We start from the raw sequence: 20,515 nt of genomic DNA on the forward strand, positions 1-20,515 counted from the left end.
CCTCAGTTTCCCTATCTGTAAAATGAGGTTAATAATACTTCTTTCGGTCACGGCAGTGTTGGGCAGCTAGAAGCACTATAAAATATTATGAGATCTTCAAATAGAAGATACTGTATTCAGTGAACCTGATTCAGCCTGCTGTAATTTACCAATAAATAATTAATATGACCAGACTAGGAATCTCTGGATAATATACTGAGAGGAGAACATTTACTCGAGAGATTAAATAATTTCCCAGAGTGAAATCTATCAGATTGTTGAATCAGGTGGGAAGTCATAGAAACTCCACCCTTAAAACCATACTGGAAAACTACTGGAAGATAGAATATAGGAAATAATCCTGTATTGAGAGGTCAACAAAGCTATGAAATGTGAACTTTCCATAAAATTCTTATGACTACCACTCTGCCATCAAGAAATTTTAATAAATTGTTCCTGATTATACTATTGCACTAACCATGATTAAAGTTTGGACTTTTTCGGCCCCTTTACTGGCTCTTCAGCCTCATTTACCCATGGGTGGGGAACCTTTTTGGGCTGAGATCCACTAACCTCCCCCACCCCCGAAAAATCACTCAGGGATCACATACAAGTGAGAAGCACCCCTCCACTTTTGGGGGTTTGGTGTTAGTAGATTTTGTGGGTCCCCCAAGCTCTGGTGTGGGCCAAAATGAGAAATTCAGTATGCACGAGGGGAGTGTCAGGGAGCAGACTGGGAGCAGTGGTGTGGAGTCTGGGCAGGAGGTAGGGTGCAGGAGCAGGGTATGGATGTCAGCTTAGGTGCAGGAATGGGCTGAGGGTGAGGGTGTGGGGTCTGGGAGAGAGTGTACAGGAGTGGGGAGGGGCACTTACCTTGTGCAGCTCCCAGGAAGTGGTGGTGGGTGGGGGAAGAGGGTTAGCACAGGTCGTTACATCACATGCCATCCTGCACTTACAGGTACTGCCCCCCACTGCTCCCATTAGCTGTGATTCCCTGGCTGGGTCTGGGACACAGGAGGAAGGGGTGTTAATGACAGGAGTATCTGACTAACTAGAAGCACTGTCTGTAGGCTTTGAGGTATTTATTTTGTTTTTAAGTGTAAAGAACATTAAGGATGATCAATCCCTGGTAGCTACCCACAGTAGAACTGGCTGGGAAACAGACAATCATCTGATAGAGAAAATCTGTCACATACCTGTCTACATTTGAAAGCTACAAATATGTCCTGCTGGATGAAGACTGGGGCCACTGAAATACATGGGGTTTAAGACGGCTTTCTGAAAGGGCAGGGTGTCTGATTGGCTTGAACCTTGTGTTGTCATTTTCACCTGGGTGAAGCATGTGCAAAAATATGCCACCAGATCATAATGGCAGCATTCAAAACCAGCTTTGTGCAGATGGGAATACACTGGGACAGGCAATAGAAAATAAAGCTTAGGGTGAGATGAATGGTCAATACTATGCTGAAAAATAGGGGTTATCCCTTCCCTGAATGTCGCCAACATGCACCAGCTGGCATGTAGGCACCACTCATTGTGAAAGAAACCCTTATGGTGCAGGTGGTTAATGATGCTGCAGATTAAACCGAACACTTAAGCAATCTGGCCTGCATTTTCAAAAGCAGTCCTTCCTCCCCTCTATCCATTGATTTGCTAGGGTGCCTGGATCCTGCACCACAACTCATCCGGGGTGCCCAGCACAGCTGGCCTGCAGTGGCACTGAGCACCCACAGCTCAAGCCCAAGCCCCCCATCTCTGTAGATGTAGAACTATGGGGGGGGGGGGTCACCAACCTTTGGGAACAGCCGGAACTAGAGGCTACCCTTGAGCAGGCTGGAACGCCCCCTATGAAGTGCTTGACAGCGCGGGCTGATCTAACCAGCGATGGCCCCCCGTGGCCTGTCGCCCCGCTGCCCGCGCGCACACAGCAGGCGCGCACGTTCGGGGCCCCCCCCGGGCCATCCGTCCGTCCGCTGGCCGAGCCGCGGCACTACAATTCCCAGCAGCCATTGCGCACGGCCCCCCACCTGCTCTCCTCCGCTGCTGAGCCGCTGCCGCGGGAGCGGCAGTCCCGGGCGATCTCTGGGCAGCAGCTGCTCCGGCGCCTGGGTGGGTGAGCCGGGCGGGCCAGGTCCTCCAAACATTCCCCGTGGGCTGCGACTTCGCTGGCAGGCACGGGTGCTCCCTGCCCCTTGCCCGCCTCCCCTGGGCTGCGGAGAAGCGGCGCATGAAGGGAGGATGGTTATCCGGGTGTTCATCGCATCCTCCTCTGGCTCGGTGGCGGTGAGTGCTGGGGGGTCGGGGGCTGCGGAGGGAGAGGCGGCTGGGGAGGCCAGCGGGCTGCTCGGGATCCCCAGCCACCCAAGGTGCCACGGTTAAACCTGCGTGGGCGGCGCGGGGGGGTTCCCACTGGCAGCCTTCCGTGCAGCTCCGCAGCGCCCGGGAAAGTCCCTGGAACCGCTCGGGTTTGCGTGCTGCAGTTCAGAGTGTGAAAAGTCTTGGGGTAAGCGGGTGGGTCTGTAATTTCACAAATAACAAGCAGTCCCTTGGCACCTGAGAGACTAGTAGGTTTATTAGGTCATGAGCTTTGCTGAGTAAAACCCGCTTCATTGCACCGGGCTGCCTTTGGGCAGATGTGGTGGAGTGGAGTGAGAAAAGAGATCTCCGATTTCAACCATAAATTCCGTGGTTCTTGGTGAAACTACGGTATGGGAGGAACTCCCTCATAGGGGAATTATTGTTCTTGTTAACCTCTGAGGATAGGACAAGACGCAATGGGCTTAGCTTGCTGCAAGGGTGGTTTAAGACTGGACATTAGGGAGCAATTTCCTATTAGGGTGTTTAAGCACTGGCATAAATTTGAGGAAAAGAAAAGACCTTTTGAGGTGCCTTCCAGTCCTATGAATCTGTGACTCCCATAGTTTAAAAACAAGCAGAGCAAGAAATCTACTTGGTGCTTTTTTAAATAAAGAGTATTTCCGAGTTTTATTATGAGACTTTTGCAGTGATATATTGTTTCCTCTTTCCTAGTGCCACTTCTTATGGTGATATAGCCCTGCATCAGTTATTATCCCATAGTTTCCATGTTAAACTTGATTTAGAATTGAAAGCATGCTTTAACTCCAACTCCAGCTTGCTTTCAACATTATCATGCTTGGCTGTAGTCAACTTTCATTTAGCACTGGTATAAAAAACTTCACTGTACGAGAAAATGCATTTATGCAGTCTTACTTGAGGGTGTTTTTTAAGTATATAAATCAGCCTGCCTGCTTTAAGATTAAGTTATGAAAATGTCTAGGGATGGACAGGGCTATGTGCTTGTGTTTATAAAGTATTAAAATGACTAAAGAAATTATAACAAAATTGGTAAGCTGACACGTCACAAAATTATCCTTACTTGAGAAATCTCATCAATAATTTAAGCAAGAGATGAGTAGCATAGTTTTACCACAGTTAGTTATATCCCATGGATAGTGAAAGGGAGTCTTGCAACTGTATTGTTTTTAGTTTAAAATATTTGGAAAAGTCTCCACTAATTTGCAATTAGCAATAAACTTTATTTTGTTTATTATAGTGTCCTTAGGAAAAATCATATTTGGTTTAAAATATTATTTTTCCTAAGAACACTATAATAAACAAAATAAAGTTTATTGCCAATTGCAAATTTGTGGAGACTTCTTAAAAAGCTTGCAGACCTATCTCAGGGCAAAGGCATATCTGCAAATTAAAAAGAATTTAGAAGTGAGCATAACTTTCTTTGAATTCAATTTTGAAAAGCATCAATCATTTTGTCCTTTGAAAGTAGCTGAAGTCTTTATAGTTTTCTTTTGGTCAATTAATTATGCACGTGACCTATAAATGTCCATATTCCTATGTAAAGTGACAGCTCAGATTTCCATAAAGACAGTCTGAATGTACATTCTAATATGAATGCATTCTTTAATGAGAAACATCAGAGGGCTTCCATTATAGTTGGTATTCTGTATATTTTGACAGTACTATTATTGGTCTGTTTGGTTTTTTTGGTAGAGAAGGAGCGCACTTTTTTCCCAAGTGAAGGTTTGTGTATTCTTTTCCTTTGGCCTCTTATAGTGTGCTGTATGTGTTTGGGTCAGTGGCATGGTGACAGGTTTGTGGTTTGATACAGTTTGGCATGACGTGCTTGAAATGTTTGGTTGCATACTTACAGCTAATAAAAACTAATTATCCAGTTCAGTAGCCTATTGAGCAAATACAGAATCTCTTCAAAACTTTAACTGTACGTGTTCACTGAGCATTCATAATAGAAACACTCCCTTCCATTAACTGACAGTCAGTTCCCAGTGCAGTAATGCAGTGTTGGTATGTTTAGTCGGTCTCATAGCTTTTTCCAAACACTAATGATCCATTTTGAATCTGGTAGTGCTGCCTTGGGGAGGAGATGCTTGGTACAATCACCAGCTAGAACAGTTAAGATTAAGAACAGCCAGACTGGGTAAGACCAAAGATCCAGCCCAGTATCCAGTCTTCCAACAGTGGTCAATGCTAGGTGCATTAGAGACAATGAATAGATCAGGTAATCATGAAGGGATCCATCCCTTGTTGCCCCTCCCCAACTTCAGGCAAACAGGCTAGGGATGGGTGGGCTGATCTGCAGTAAACTCTTTCATATACCGCAGCCCTGGGACCAGGAGGTTTCCAGATATTCAAATATTCTGGGTAATAAAAAGGTATATCTAGCAATGCATAACACTAAAGAAAAACAAGATGAGACATTCAGAAACTGAGTCAGGGTGATAACAAAAGATTCGAAGAGAAGAATATTGGCATTCAAGAGGCGTTGCTATAGAAAGATCCTGAGAACAGGATGGATGCAGGAGGTCGCCAGTGAGGAATTATATAGGAAGATACAGCCAAAAGAGCACCTACTGCAGAAGGTTATACAACAGAAGTTACAGTTTTTCAGGAATATCTGCAGAATGAACAGCGAATGAAAAATCAAGACCCTGGTATTGGGCATAATGGACGGTTTGAATAGGAGAGGCAGACTCCACAGAGAATGGGTAGATGATATAGTAGACTGGTGCAGATCTAGTCTGCAGAAACCAAGCCACTCCACGCTGGATAGGGAAAGATGGAAGGAAATAGTGAGGGAGGCATTGGACACCAGTGGGCGCTGAGCCCATAATGGTGGTTAGTTATGATATTCAGAAACAAACAAACAAATGCATGCAGAGTACTTTATTTACCAAAAACAGTCGTATTGTCCACTGTAAACTTATACTGTATTTGCTGTATTTGTTTGTATTTGCTTTCACTATTCTGTACTTATGAAAAATGTAACTAAAATTTACTTATTTTTAAACTGCCAGTTATTTGAGAGTTCTGGATGATAGAATGCCGGCTATGAAAGTTTACTGTACCTACTTATTACCTTGGGAGGCAAACAACTGTTATACCAAGATCAGCAGCAGTGTTATGATTCTGTCCTCTGCCATCCCAGTTCTGGGGTTGAAGTATAGTTTAATTTTCATGCCAATCCATCCACTGTTTGTTTTTTCTGCTGACACTTTTTCAACAGTAGTGCCAGTTGTGATAGTGAGTTATATGATGTAGACCAGAAGTAATGGAGCGAGGCCACCAACTCACTTCATATGGGAAAAAGGTACAGATGTCTGATAGCCAACACACGACCATCCTTGGCCTGAATAGAATAGGTGACTTTTAGAGGGGAAAGGCAGTGCGACCCATTGCCAATCCCCTGTGTTAAAAATATTCTAACACAGTGAAGTTTCAAAACTTATTTCTTGATGTTTGAGAAGATCAGTGTAGAATCTGATATTAGAGCAGGAAAAGGCCAGCTAGGTGGTGTCCCTCTTCTAAGCTCATGGAAGGCCAAGCCTGCATCTTATCCCATGCAATTAATGACACGATGTTATCTCCCTGTTTGCCAGGGGCGCTAGAAAATAATGAAACACACGGAGATTGAATAAAATTTTCTTTCTCTTTAGCTTGTAATAAATCTGCTGTGAATGTGCTTGTGTGACAGGCAGGGGGAAAGACATGAGACTCATTCATATTATTTCCATTTAAACAAAACCTGTAATGATAACCAGGAGGAGAGGTGATGTTGCTTGGCTAGCATAATGGTCCAAGTTGACTCTAGTATCATTCCATTGAAATCTCTAAGTTCTACCCTGGCTGACTTAAGTAAACTGAGTTGGAAACATCCCTGAAAAATATACTCATCAGTGATAGCGCAATGTTTGGGAGTTACTGTAGTCCATAATATGCAGATTTCACTCTTGAAATCTGGGCCGGTCCCTTTGGTTGCAATCTTCAGCCATCTCAGTGTTCTCATGGCTTGCAGAATAGATGGATAAAGGAAGAAGGTGACCCATGAGTCCCTGTCAGGAGGGGGAGTCATAGCTTAGTGGTTTGAGCACTGGCCTCCCAAGCCCAGGGTTGTGAGCTCAATCCTTGAGAGGGCCATTTAGGAGTCTGGGGCAAAGACATTAAATAAAAGAAAAGCACCAGGAGGGGAAAGAGATAGCTCAGTGGTTTGAGCATTAGCCTGCTAAACCCAGGGTTGTAAGTTCAAACCTTGAGGAGGCCATTTAGGGATGGGGGCAGATAGATGCCAGGGATGGTGCTTGGTCTTGCCACCAAGGCAGGGGACTGGACTCGACAGCCTCCTGAGATTCCTTCCAGTTCTAGGAGATGCATATCTCCCATTGTTAAATTCCCTCTAATTTCCTTCCATTCATGGGTGGACTAAATTTTGTCATGGGCTTCAAGGCATGTGTGGATATGTACCACAAGTAGAAACACATGCTGGTGGCTGTGGGTGCTCTGCTAATCAATTCTGTGGCTTCAGGATATCTGCCCAAGTGCTCAGCTTAAAGGGAGCACTGGCCCCTGTGTTTGACTTTTGTATCTTTAGTCCATGTTCTTGGAGAGTACAAATTCTGGCATGTCTGGCAGGGCTTGCTGAGTCCCTAAGCAAAGTTGAGCAGGTCCCTTTGTGCGGACTCATGCAGGTGAGCCATCGAATTGTGGGTCCCTTGTTGGACAAAGCCTGGTGATGTCTGTTCAACAGTACCCACCTGGGAGTTGATTTACGTCCCCTGTCATTGTCTCTGTATAGCTAGTATCTGGCTCCTCCGAAACACAACACGTATGTTAGTGAAAATCATTACAACACCATTCTTATTTCATGTGCATCAGTGATAGACATATTCAGATAGAGAAATGGCTTATAGCAGATCATAACTAGGGATGTTAAAACACCTAACTGGTTAAACTTAGGGCCTGCCACTATAGCCATGGGGTCTTGCCACCCAGTCCACTGGCCCCTCTGCTGTCAGGTCTATTCCAGCCCAGGAGGGTGGGCTGCTGCCAGAGTCCACTGGCAAGGCCCAGTTAACTGAGAAGCAGGTGGATCCAGGAAGGTCATTTGCCCCAGGCCTCAGGAGATAAAGGGGCCTCAAATTTTGACATTTTTCTACGAAGTCATTTCCATTTATTATACACCTTGCAGTTATAACATGTTCCTCAGCTAACATCATATATGCCATCACGTGCCAACAATGCCCAGATGCTTTGTATATTGGACAGACTTCAAGCTCTTGTAGACAAAGAATTAATGGGCACAAAACAGACATAAAAACACTCCTGTTTCACAAACCTGTCAGTCAGCACTTTAATGGAGTGGGCAATTCTGTGAATGACCTGAAAGTCTGCATCTTATTGAAGAGGAATTTTCACAACAGTTTGGAAAGAGAGGCTGTTGATCTCTCCTTTATATTCAAATTCGACACATTAACACATGGTTTGAACTGGGATGGGAATTTTCTAGGTCATTATAGGGCTCTTATGCATTATAGGGGCTTTATCTTATTCTTTACACCTCCCCTGCCCCTCTGCTCTCTGACTTGCTCACCTTGATAATATTTTTCGGATTTGTCAACCTTAATTACTATTTTTGGTTCTCTGTGCCTTAAATATTGACTCTGTTCTGGTATGGCTGCTGACTGTTCAATTGAAAACTTACTCCTGAGTGGGGGGAAAAACCCACAGAAACTGATAACTGGAAAAACTCCTTGCATGCATATTGAAATGTCATTCTTTTTCTTTCTAAGCGGAGATCAGCTTTGTTTGGTTCAAGTCAACGTATCAGTGACCCTACAAGCAGAAACTTTCTGGATACATTTGAGCTCCTTAGCAAGTATGACTCACTTTTCTCAGGTCATGTTAAGCGTATTCATGAATTGCAAGAGAGCAGAAAAAGAATGCAAGTCCATTATCTGTCTGTCAGAATATAAAATTCCTTTATTGAACTGTGTGAGACATTTGTGCAAGCAGCAATTATGGAAGAGATATGACATACAAAGTACTTTTCAATTATTATTGACATAATTCAGGCTGGTCTCTTAAAGAACAGATGACCTTGGTTGTTCGATATGTTAAAATTGCAGGAAGTTCAGAGGTTTCAGTTGAATGATTCATTTTGTTTGATAATTTCATGAAAAACTGGAGAAGTCACTGCTCTTATTCAAAATTGAATCTGAAGTCTTCCAGAATTTCTAAGTCTGCATTGGACAAGCCTATGATAAGGGGTCCAATATGGTTGGGAAGTGCAGTGGAGTACAAGCAGTCCTTGAGCAAAATCAAACTGTATTTTCTTTAGTTGTAGCAAACAGACACTAAACATTGTCAGTGTTGATTGCACTGAATCACCCAAACAAGCAATCACATAGTTTGGATCAATGCAGCAATCATATAACCTCTTAGGAAGCAGTCCTCAAAAGTGGGAAATTCTGAAGCAGCATCTGTCTGTTTCTCTTCATGGCATGTTGACAATGAAATGGCCACCACGAATTGATGACATTAAACCAGTTGCACAGCATTTGGACTCTCTGAGAAAGATTCAGAATCACTTAAAGCCTCTTATTCTCACAGCACAGGCTCGCACTGACCTTAAATCAATTCAGAAGTATACATCCAAATTTGAATGCACTTTAATGTCATCCATGTGGATCAAGCTGGTAAACATGATCCACAAAACTAATCTGGTAAATGAAGCACACAGTGCCACATCAGATGTTGAGAGGGATAATGTTGAATGACTTCTTAAAGATATTCATGGTCAATGGGACGCAATCCTTTGACTCCAAGTCAGTAGCACAGGATATTGGCGTTTCTTTTCAGTTTTCTACCAATCACAGCCTTGCGTCTCAATCTGATGCAGAAAGGCACTATCGCGCCAATGTTTTATTTTGTAATTATTGATTCCATCAAATCTGGTCTCACACGTCGATTTGAAATCAGTGCAACACATTTCTACCCTTTTTGGATTCCTTTGGGAGTTCAGAGAACTAAGGGATGAAGATCTACATTCAGCAGCTGAACAGTTTCAACAAAGGTACAACAATGAAATTCAATAGATCTCTGTGATGAGATCATTTTCCTGAGACCTTTACATACTGGCAACTGTAAGTCGGACAGCAAGCCAAGAGAACTGCTTTAAGAAATATTCAAATGTGGCCTGTTGACTATGTTTTCTAATATCACAATTGTGATTTTTTTGGTCAGTCTGCCTGCATTAGTGGCTTTAGGTGATTGCACAGTCAAGCTACGTCTACACTAGCCCAAAACTTTGAAATGGCCATACAAATGGCCATTTCAAAGTTTACTAATGAAGTGCTGAAATACATATTCAGTGCCTCATTAGAATGCGGGCAGCCTATCTGCTGTTAGGAATAAGGGGATTTGGAAGTTGCTGGGGTCCTTTCGAAAAGGAGCCCTGTCTGGATAAGCCGCGTGGCAGCGAGCTGTGTCAATTTCGAAGTGCTGTGGCTGCCGGCATTCTAATGAGGTGCTGAATATGCATTTCAACGCTTCATTGGTAAACTTTGGTGGCCATTTCGAAGTTTTGGGCTAGTGTAGACACAGCCTCAGTGTGTTAAAACAAGTAAACAATGGTCATCATTCTACAATGGGGCAAGAGCTTGTAATGCTTAAGTAATGTAGCATCTAAATTACATTTTTTTTCTTCAATTATAAATGAGTTTGCACACAACAAAGCCAGAAAAGCATTTCTAAAATGAAGACTTTTGCTTGCAGTGGAAACTCCATAATTAAAGTTACTCTTTAAATATACACAAACAAGCCAAGTGCCAGAGGCAATTAGTTAGAAAAATATAAATCATTTTCAGAGAGAAAACTGCAATCAGCAAGGAGGAGCAGGTGTCAGGGAGTAGGAGTCCCAAATCCAAACAGTTCATTAACACGTTCCATAGAGATCATCTTCCCTGCCATTCCCAAATAGGTGAGGGAAAAATACAGGCTCTTGCGTGCGTGCAGAAGTAAGGGAAGTGAAATGGCTTCTATACAAGATGGCTTCCACAGGGAGGTTGCAGCATTACTTATAAGTAATAAATGCAGATGAACTGGATTTTTTTCCGTGTTCCCTGGTTTGGATTTTTAACAATGAAATGTGTCCCAACTCGCTCCAAGTTATTTAGACAATAATTACGTATTATGAAGAGACACAATGGCCGTTTTTACACAGGCCACTTTCTTTGAAAGTGGCATGCTAATACACGGCCCCAAATATGCTAATGACGCACAGATGCAAATTCCCCCGCATCTCATTAGCATAAGGTCATGTGATTTGGAGTCCAGAAGACTGTTCTTCCAGACTCCAAAGCACTGTTTAGAAGCGCGGCCCCTGGGGGGTCTTCCAGAAGGAAGTCCTTCTTCCAGAGGCCCCTTCTTCCCAAAAATATTTGGGAAGAAGGGGCCTCTGGAAGATGGACTTGCTTCCAGAAGACCCCCCCCCCCCCCCCCCCGGGGGCTGTGCTTCTAAACAGCGTTTTGGAGTCCAGAAGACTGTTCTTCCAGACTCCAAATCATGTGACCTTATGCGAATGATGCGCGGGAAATTTGCATCCATGCCTTATTAGCATATTTCGGGCCATGTATTAGAAACAGCCAATCTCTCCATGAATATCAAGCAGTCCTGTGGTACCTTAGGCTATGTCTAGACTGCAGGCTTCTGTCAACAAAACTTATGTTTTTTCTGTTTTGACAGAAGTTTTGTCAACAGTGCACGTGTCCAGACTGCGAATCTCTCAGAAGAGATCTGCTGGTCGGGCAAGGTCTGTCACCATTCCTGTACACCTCATTCCATAAGGAAGAAGGGATGCCTCGACAGGGGGGTTATCCAACATTTGGCCCCGGTAGAGAACTGTTGGCAAAAGATATGCAAATTGCAGTGTGCAATTTGTGTATCTTTTTCTGAACAGTTCCCCGCCATCTAGACACAGCCTTAGAGACTAACAAATATATTAGGGCATGAGCTTTCTTGGTTAAAACCCACTTAGTTAAGGCTGAAGTTAGTTTCTCATGGTAAACTTGGTTTTTCACTATCTCCCTAAATATCTCCAAAACATTACCCTGTGGTATGAAAAAGAAAACCCCACTTTGGATACAGAGTTTTTCTTGATTGTTTTGGGAAAATCATGTAAAAAGCCGATAGTGTTTTATTGTTTACTTTCCAGAGATGATACCGATATTTTTGCACCTTTTTTATATCTGGATGTGCGTAAGTGGGCGAATGGTCCCGCTATTGTGGGGAACTTTCCTGGCTTCTCCACCACCCCAGTAAAGTGGACCGGCAAAAGGATCTCAGTCGTTGCTTCCACTTCTTTTACCAAGTGGCCTCTCTGACCCTAAGGGCTCCCCTTCCACTCTCCAGAGTAGCAGAGTCCTTGAAATCCCAACAAGGCTGGGCCCAGGTTTCCTGTGGCTGAACCTCCAACCTCGTGGTCGCTTAGGGCAGTGGCTAGGATGTCCCCACTCCATGGTGCTCTCTTCACACTGGATGCTTTCCTGAGCCACTGATCACCTCATAGAATTTATTACACAGCAACTGATTAAAAAGAAACGAATGAGGAAAAATGTGAGATGTTGAAAGAGAACAGATAGCCCCACTCTGTGGCACGGGCACATCACAAACTGCAGTCTGCTGAACGTAAGCACAGTTCACCGTCTGTTCCTCATAAGTTCCAGGGCTCTCCCTCAGGCCCTGGTTGTGCTGTGGGGGTGGGGGCACAGACTGAACATGCTTGCTCAGGCAGTGACCACAGGACTTTAGGCTGTAGGTGGCAGGACCCTTCTTCCAGTTGGAGTTACAATTCCTCTCTAAGTGTGGCCTGCTGGCTGATGGTGTCTCCCCGCTCACAGGCTTTTCCCCAGCTTTGCTGTCCCAGCTGCTCACTACACCCAGCTGCAGACTATGTTGCTTTGCCAGGCTCCAGCTCCTTGCATTACTTCTCTGATCCCTGCAGGTCTGCTTCGTTGCACAGGGTCAGTGCTCTTTGCGCTGCATGGGCCTCTGGCTCTCTTACTGCAGCTCTGACCCTCAGTACAGCTGTGCGGCTTAGTGCTCTTCTTACCTCTCTCTCCTCTTCTCAGAGAGACCCAGCCAAAACCCAGCTCACTTGGAGGATGGGACCTGGCCTCCTAATTCTCTCATTGGCATGTCCAACCTGTCAATCTGGCTGACCTGGAGTGTTGGCCTCTTTCCATTGTCCCTGAGGACTGTCAGTCTCAGGGTCTTGGTTTCTCATGGACCCATCCCCTTTTAGTACTGGGAGCGAGCCAACCAAAACCCCTCACTGAGTTTTAGTAAGGGGCCAACAGTCCCCTTACATATGGAACAGTCAAAATAAAAAAAATGGTTTATTCTTTAGTGCGTAATAAGACTTCATTGGTTACTATAATAATTTGGAGACCCAACATCATACAAATATAATTGATTCTAAAACCAATTGTGAAGTATATTAAATATTTGTTTAATAAAACAATATTTAAAATGTGAAACTTAGCACAGCAGAACACAAACAAGTGTGCTTTATAGCATGTACGGGGCGTAGTTGTAGCCATGTTGGTCCCAGAATATCAGAGAGACAAGGTAGAAGAGGTGTAATACCTTTGACTGGGCCATTCTATTCGTGAGAAGCTTGTCTCCCTTCTCAACAGAAGTTGATCCAATAAAAGATATTCCCCCATCTGACTTGTATCTTTATAGCAAGTCACAGTTCTGCAATATTAAAATCAGGTAGAGACGAGAGTTTGCATACAATTGCTCCACCGACTTAATAAACTTCCAGGATACTGGGAGCCTTTTGGCTGGATAATTGAACTAGCAATGTTCATATGAATTGAACATTGAAAGGCATCTTTCTATTCATGCAATAGGCTTTGGGTCAGACACTAAAGCCGCGTCTACGCTATCAAGTTATTTCGGAAAATCAGGCCACGCACAAAATGTGCTCTTTCGAGCCAAAATTGAAAAAACGCATCTTCTGGAAGGCTTTTCCCACTCCTGGATCACAAAGAGCGACTGCTTTTGAAAGCTTCTTTTGGGGAAAAAAAGCATGTGTAGATGCTCCACTGGCCCATTTTTCGAAAGAGCAGTCCTCATGGCACCGGATTTTTTGATTCCTGGCCTGTTTTTTCAAAAGAGTGGGGACTGCGCGGATGCTCACTATCGAAAAAACAGATCAATCTTTCAATCCGTTTTTCTGCATGTGGACGCGTTCTTTTGAAAGAAGATATTTTTGGAGGAGCTCTTCTGGAAGATCATCTTTTGAAAGATCACTGTAGTGTAGATGTGGCCTATGGGTGTGTCTACACAGTAACTGGCCTATGTCTTTGGGTTCAGGCTGCACAAGGCTGTTTCATTGCTATGTAGGCTTCTGGACTCTATCTCAAGTGGTGGGACTGTTCCACAAAGCCCAGAAGTTTGCATACAATGAAACAGTCCTGCAATCTGAAACCCGTGAGCCTGAGTCAGTGGACATGGGTCTGCTGTGGCTTTTTTTTTTTCCTGTGTAAACATACACTAAGTGCTTAACTAGTGCTGCATTTAGATTATTTAAGATTACATTTTCCCTCTCTAATCCTTGTTTGTTTTAGTTTCTTCTCAGGCTGTAGTGTTACTTCCTGTTACAATCTTGTTTTTAAACAAAGGGTAGCAGAAGAACACAACCAAATGTACATGGAAAAATATATAATCTATGATCTTTGCTTATAGGTAGTAAAATTGACTGTAGTAGTTGTTATAATGCTTCAAGGAAGCACTGTTCTGATCATGTTCCCAAAAAGTTCTTTTAAGCATCTGTTTTGCTGGGACTTTTAGTTTGCTGAACTGCTTTATGTTCAAATATGACTCCAATCTAACAATTATATAACAATATGTGCTTTCAAGGTTGTTACCCCTTGTCCTTGAATTCACTCCCTCTAGCATGATTGTGAAATGAAATGATAAAGGACTATTCATACATCTTTAAAAATTGTTTCTTTAGCTTGTAGAACTAACAGTGCCACAAGACAAAGGCCCAGGCCATGGATAGACATTTTTTCAGAAATGGCCACCTTAGACCCTCCATCAGCCAGCTGTCATATAAGTGTAGAAACTTGCTTCATTGTTTGTCACTACTGACACTGCAGAAGTGGCTTAATCTATAATGTCTCCGTGTGTAAGTGACTTTGATTACATTCAGTAGCAAAAAATTGGATTAAAATAGTTAAGGTTACTGTCCTATAGCATTCCCAGGGCATGTAAAAATGTGAAATCAAGAAAAAGCAAAATTAAGATCTTCAAATCACATTTGTTTAGGAAATTAAATGGTAGTACATGTTAGTTGTTAGAAAGCAGCTGCGTAATCCAACTAAAACCAAAGAGGTAATAGAATCTGGATCTGTATTCGTACTCAGCATCTGGTTTACTTACTTTAGTGGCACAAATCTTGATCCTAAAAGACTTCAGTACTGCTTTGTGTGGGTATAGGAGTCCAGGCACATGCAGCTCACTGCAGGCTTTAGGCTTAGCTACTTCATTTCATCCCTGCAAAGCCAACGCAACTGAGGGCATGTCTTCACTACAGGCCGGATGGATGGGCTGGGATTGATCCAGTGGGGGTCTTTTATCACTTGTAGTATAAATGTGATTAATCAACTGCTGAGTTCTCTCCTGCCAACTCCAGTACTCCACCAGAACAAGAAGTGTAAGTAAAGTTGATGGGAAAGTGTCAGCTGTCAACCTAAGTACGTCCCCCTTTGGCTATGTTATTCACGAAGTTGAAGTTGTGTAACTTAGATCTACGGCCTGCTGTAGTGTAGACGAAGCCCAAGAGAGTGAGTTGAATGCTGTTTTGGAATGAGCAAGTCTGTTCTCTTTCATGGATTGATAAGATTGTGGAAATCTTATCAGTTGCACTAGGAAATCCTGTTTGGCTCTGAGAATCCCTTAGCCAAAAGTGATTGAGCAAAGAGTTTTAAGCAGCACAAAACTTGGGCATTTTTCTATTACTCAGTTTCATTATTTTAATTATCAAAACTAATTATTCTAAAATAAATTGTAACTATGAATTGCATTGGCTGCAGAGTACAAGTATATCAAATTAACGTCAGAATGTTTAGGTTGCAGTGTTCTGTTGTGTTAAGTATCCACATCATGTTTTTATCTTGGCTTCCTCTTTACAACAGTGACATCTTGACAGTCATATTAGCAGAAGGTTCTGTAATAGCTACTGTACCACATACAGTAAGGGCCTGATCCAAAGATTCTTAATGACTTCAGTGAGGTTGGAATCAGGCCCCAGCTGACCAAATCCAGCGTTCACAGTATTGTGTTGCAGCTTGCTGTGTCTAGTAACTAAACCTACTGATATCTTACGTGTGTGTGTTAGTGTGGGGATGAGCAAAGAGGGAGCTGAAAACCTGAGTGTCATTCAAAAAACAAAATATCTTCATTTTGCATTTTTGCTAATGTCTTGTATTGTATTCCTAAATGTAAAACTTGTTCATTGTTCTAGGCTTCAGCCTGTTTGGTGTAATCCCCAAGCATGTCAGACATGCAGCCCAATTGAATTGGTTTGCGGCTCATGACTACATGTTTATAAAATATGTGAGTGCTGTCACCGTGCCTGATCTGGGCATGTAGCAGGAGAGTCTGGTTGCCCTCCCTGCCTGCCTGCAGAGGGAGCCACGACTCATTGGCTGGGGGCAGCGTCAGCTCCTCGTCCCCTTGCTCCCATTGGTGTGGGCAGCAGCGGGCTGAGGAGCTGGCCAGGAGCTGTTGCTGGATGTGAGGAACTGCAGCCAGCCCTGGAGCCGTGTACTCCGGGAATGGCAGTGACCCCAGCCTGGCACCCAGCCTGGGGGCACCAGGAGCTGTGCGGGGACCTGCCCTCCTCCTTCAGCCCCAGCGCCTATGGGCTTCTAGCGCTACTCATCGGCATCCTGGGCTTGTGCCACAATGTGCTGGTGCTGTACGTCCACTTCCGGCGCCTGTGCACCTCCACCCACCTCTTCCTGTTCAATCTCAGTCTCTACTGCCACTTATTGATGATTAAATCACATTCCCAGTTATGTCTTATTGAGAAAATACTAAGCCATAGCAGGTGTGATGAAGCCTTAACAGAATCAGATGAACATACTTTTAATTTAATACTGATTAACTGCACACCCACCTCACCCTTCTTTTTTCAGGTTTATAAAATGACTGGAGCTGAGCACCTCAGCACTCGAGGTGGTATTTGCGTTTACAGGGAGTCTCCGTTATGTCACCTTGTTATAAGTCATTTCACATATACATTTTCAATTAAGGAAACTAAACTGATTATATATTGCACAGATCCGTACTTACGTTATTTTTCAAGGGACCACAATCCTTTGTGTCATCCTCCTTACAGTCTGTAAGTTTGGAAGTGAATGCATTGCAAGTGCACATACTTTATCTTAACATATTTGTGTAATCCTTTAACCATGACTGGGAAATCAAGTGTTGGTGCAAAGTTAAGTGGTATTTGCAAGAGGCAACATGTTAGTGTGAGTCTCGTTGTGAAAATAGATGCGATAAAGAGCATCAGAAATGGTGAATGGGTTGCTGACGTTGCTCGCCATCTTGGCTACCTCTGACAATGGTTCGTACCATTGTCCAAGAATGCTGATGATATAATGGAAAGGGCTAAGCATACGACACAGCATTCTTCTGTAAAGATTGCTCGGCAAAGAATCAAGGTGATGGAAATGGTGGAGGCAATGTTGTCAATGTTGGTTGAATGACTTGCATATGCAGAAGATGCTGATAAATCTCAGTGCCATTCGGGAGAAGGGAATGATGTTATTCAAATTCTTGAAGGATAAAGAGAAGCACGAGATGGGAGGCACTTCTAAAGAAGAAACATTTAATGCTAGCTGTGGCTGGTTTCACAGTTGCCAGTCACATTATGGGTTCAAGAATGTTAGAGTGTAAGGTGAAGCAGCCAGTGCCAACATGGAGCAAGCCGAAGCATATGACGCAAATTGGAGAGAGATCATTCAGAAAGGAGGATAAGATCCATAACAAGTCTTTGATGTGAATGAGATGGGACTTCATTGGAAACAAATGCTGAAATGAACCTACATTTCTGTTAATGAAAAAAGTTTGCCAGGCTTCAAAAGACCACCTGACACTCTAGCTTGGTGGCAATGAAAAGGGAGACAAGAAAATTAAGCCAATGCTCATTTATCATAGTGAGAACCCTTGTGCCATGAAAAATTATGTCAAGTCTTGTCTCTGCGTCATATGAAAGTCTCAGCAAAAGGCCTGGATAACAAAATAGATATTCTATAACTGGTTTGTGGATTATTTTGTTCCAAAATGAAAAAATATCGTGAAGAGCAAAATCTAACATTTAAAATTCTTCTTTTTGTAGACAATACTGCTGCACATGACTTAGATAAAAACTTATTATGTCCCAACATTAAAGTTGAGTTCTTAACACCACGCACCATGTCGCTGATCCAAACAGTGGAACAAGGTGTGATCACTCACTTTAAAGCCTGTTATCTATGTGGGGCGTTCAGGATACTCAAGGGTACAGACAGCGAAGCAAAACCAACCATGCATGAATTTTGGAAGTTTTAACGTAATGGATTCAGTGATGCATATTGGCACAGCATAGGATGACAGAGGTGTTCGATGCATGAACAGTGTGTGGGGGAAAAAAATCTACCCTGAAGCAGTGAATGACTTTAATTTCGATGAGACGAGAATTCAGAAGGAGTTGGTGACACTAGCGAAGAGTGTGTTGGATAATGTCAAAGAAGAGGATGCGACAGAATTACTTGCTTCTCATTCAGAACCTTTAAGTAACGAATACCTGGAAGAGCTAAATAAGCAAGCATTTGAAGAGGAAAGCCAGGATGATGGTGAAGAAGGAAGATAAAGGACTTAACGGTGAAGTCTCTCTGCCATAGTTTAACCTTGCTGATGAAATCATCGACACAGTCAAGACTTGCGAACATCTGACTGATCGCTCTTCCAATGCTTCATGTCTCCTAAATGGCAGCTTGTCACACTACTGAGAGATTTTGGATGCAAAAATTCATGGTGGCAAGCAGACAACATTAGAGAAAAACAAAGAAACCCAGTCACGGAAGAAGCTGGCCCTTCAGGCCTTCAAGAAATGGAAGAAGCAGAACCAATAGTTGTTGCACAGCCTTTAGGCATCTATACATTAGAAGTTGTCCACAAGTTCGTTTACCTCGGGTCCACCATCACTGATACCCTGTCATTGAAGACTGAGCTAAATAGGAGGATCGGAAAAGTAGCCACAACTCTGTCCAGACTCAGCAAGAGAGTGTGGAATAACATCAAGTTGTACACCCACACCAAATGCAAGTCTACAGAGCCTGCATCCTCAGCACCCTCCTTTACGGCAGCGAGTCTTGGACCCTGTATGCCCGCCAGGAAAAGAGGCTGAATGTCTTCCTCTTGAGCTGCCTCAGGCGCATCCTTGGAATATCATGGACGGACAGAGTGTCCAACACCGCCATCCTTGAGCAAGCTGGAATCCCAACCATGCACACCCTCCTCAGGCAGCGGCGGCTCCGCTGGCCTGGCCACATCCACAGGATGAATGATGGAAGGATCCCAAAAGACATCCTGTATGGTGAGCTAACCTCTGGCAAAAGACCTCCTGGAAGCCCCCAGTTGCGCTACAAAGATGTTTGCAAGAGAGACCTCAGGGAGGTAGACATCGAGCCGGACAGCTGGGAGGAGCTGGCAGACGATCACAGCAGATGGAGGCAAGAACTACACAAGGGCCTTCAGAAGGGTGAGTTGAGGATCAGACAGCTAGCAGAGGAGAAGTGAGCCCACAGAAAGCACAGTAAGGACCTGACAGACACCCACTACACATGCAACAGATGCAGCAAGGACTGTCACTCTCATGTGGGCCTTCACAGTCACAGTCGACGCTGCAAATAATGATCCCAAATGGAACTACGAAGGGCATGATGCATAGTCTACGTAGACTGAAGGATGCTTACTACTACTATAACTACTACTACTACTACCAGGCACCGAGGAGGATGAAGAAATGGACATCCTGGATGATGAAGAGATGGTGGCAGATGACTCCTCTGTCCTATCTCCCTTCTTTTCTGCCTAATTCTGTTTCAGGATCCCTACTTCCACCATCAAGCATATCAAATCCATTTACAAAGTAAAAATAACATACTTGTCTTACCTGTTTGTTTGTTTGTTTGTTTGTTTTGTGGATCATAACTACATTATATGCACCACGTGTGTGAACTGTATGTGTTGGGAATGTATCTCAAGCTCATTAAATTATTCCTTATGGATATTAATTCCCCCTTATAAGTTGTTTCATTGTAAGTTGCATTATTTAGGAACGTAACCTGGACTTATAACAAACACCCACACTTTCTTCTATTTTGTTGCCTGGCTATTTTGATGTAAGCACAGAAGAAAGAGCATCACAGAGTCTAATGGAAAGCCATGCAAATTCCTGATCTTATGCCTGGAGCCTGCTGTGACAGAGGCACTCTGCCCACTTTTGGTTCTTCTGCATTTCTTAGGAAAAGAAAGCATGTCTGATTCAAGGCAATTTCTGTTCCCATGTTGGGTTTGTAAGTGAGAGAAGTGTAATTTTACCAAAGCTAGTTGCACTGATTCCCAGTCCTCTGTTGTAAGTGCAAAATAACACCACTTTCTTATTCACATCTTAGGAGAAATGAGAGGTGAGATGCTAAAAAACACCTGCCTCCCTACAGTATTGCATAACTAATCATTCCCTAGCTAAGCCAATGGCTGCTTGCCATGCCACAGGAGAGATGCACTCTTCTCAAAACAGGCATCCTAATAGCTTGAAATACTCTGGACACTTCAGAGTTCAAGGAAAAATATAATGGTCCATGTTCCCCTATTTCTTCTCTAATGCAGAGGTGCAACCCAAGGAGGCCCCATGTGGCGGTACAGGACAGCAGTTTTTTTTTAGTTTTACACTAATAACAGGCAGTTCTGTTGCACCTTAGACACCAACAAATTTATTAGGTCATGAGCTTTCGTGGGTAAAATCCACTTCTTCAGATGATTGGAGTAGAAAAATGGAATCCATAGGTGTTTGACTTCCAGAAAGCTGCTGTGGTGGCACTTAGCCAGGCAGTTTGCCAACACATAAGACATACAACCAGT

At 43.5% G+C, this 20,515-nt stretch overlaps 1 protein-coding gene across 1 annotated transcript in view; it reads left to right on the forward strand.

The window, feature by feature from the left end:
• Positions 1-2,020: 2,020 nt before the first annotated feature.
• The window catches only part of SH3BGRL2 (SH3 domain binding glutamate rich protein like 2), a 61,961-nt gene continuing 43,466 nt past the window's right edge, over positions 2,021-20,515 (forward strand). Inside the window, exon 1 of the mRNA XM_074988868.1 lies at positions 2,021-2,262. Within this exon, the coding sequence (XP_074844969.1) occupies positions 2,218-2,262 (45 nt within the window). The 5' untranslated portion in view covers positions 2,021-2,217. The remainder of the gene's footprint in view (positions 2,263-20,515) is intronic.

This window comes from Carettochelys insculpta, chromosome 3, assembly GCF_033958435.1.
Source record: "Carettochelys insculpta isolate YL-2023 chromosome 3, ASM3395843v1, whole genome shotgun sequence".
NCBI classification, from domain to species: domain Eukaryota; kingdom Metazoa; phylum Chordata; order Testudines; family Carettochelyidae; genus Carettochelys; species Carettochelys insculpta.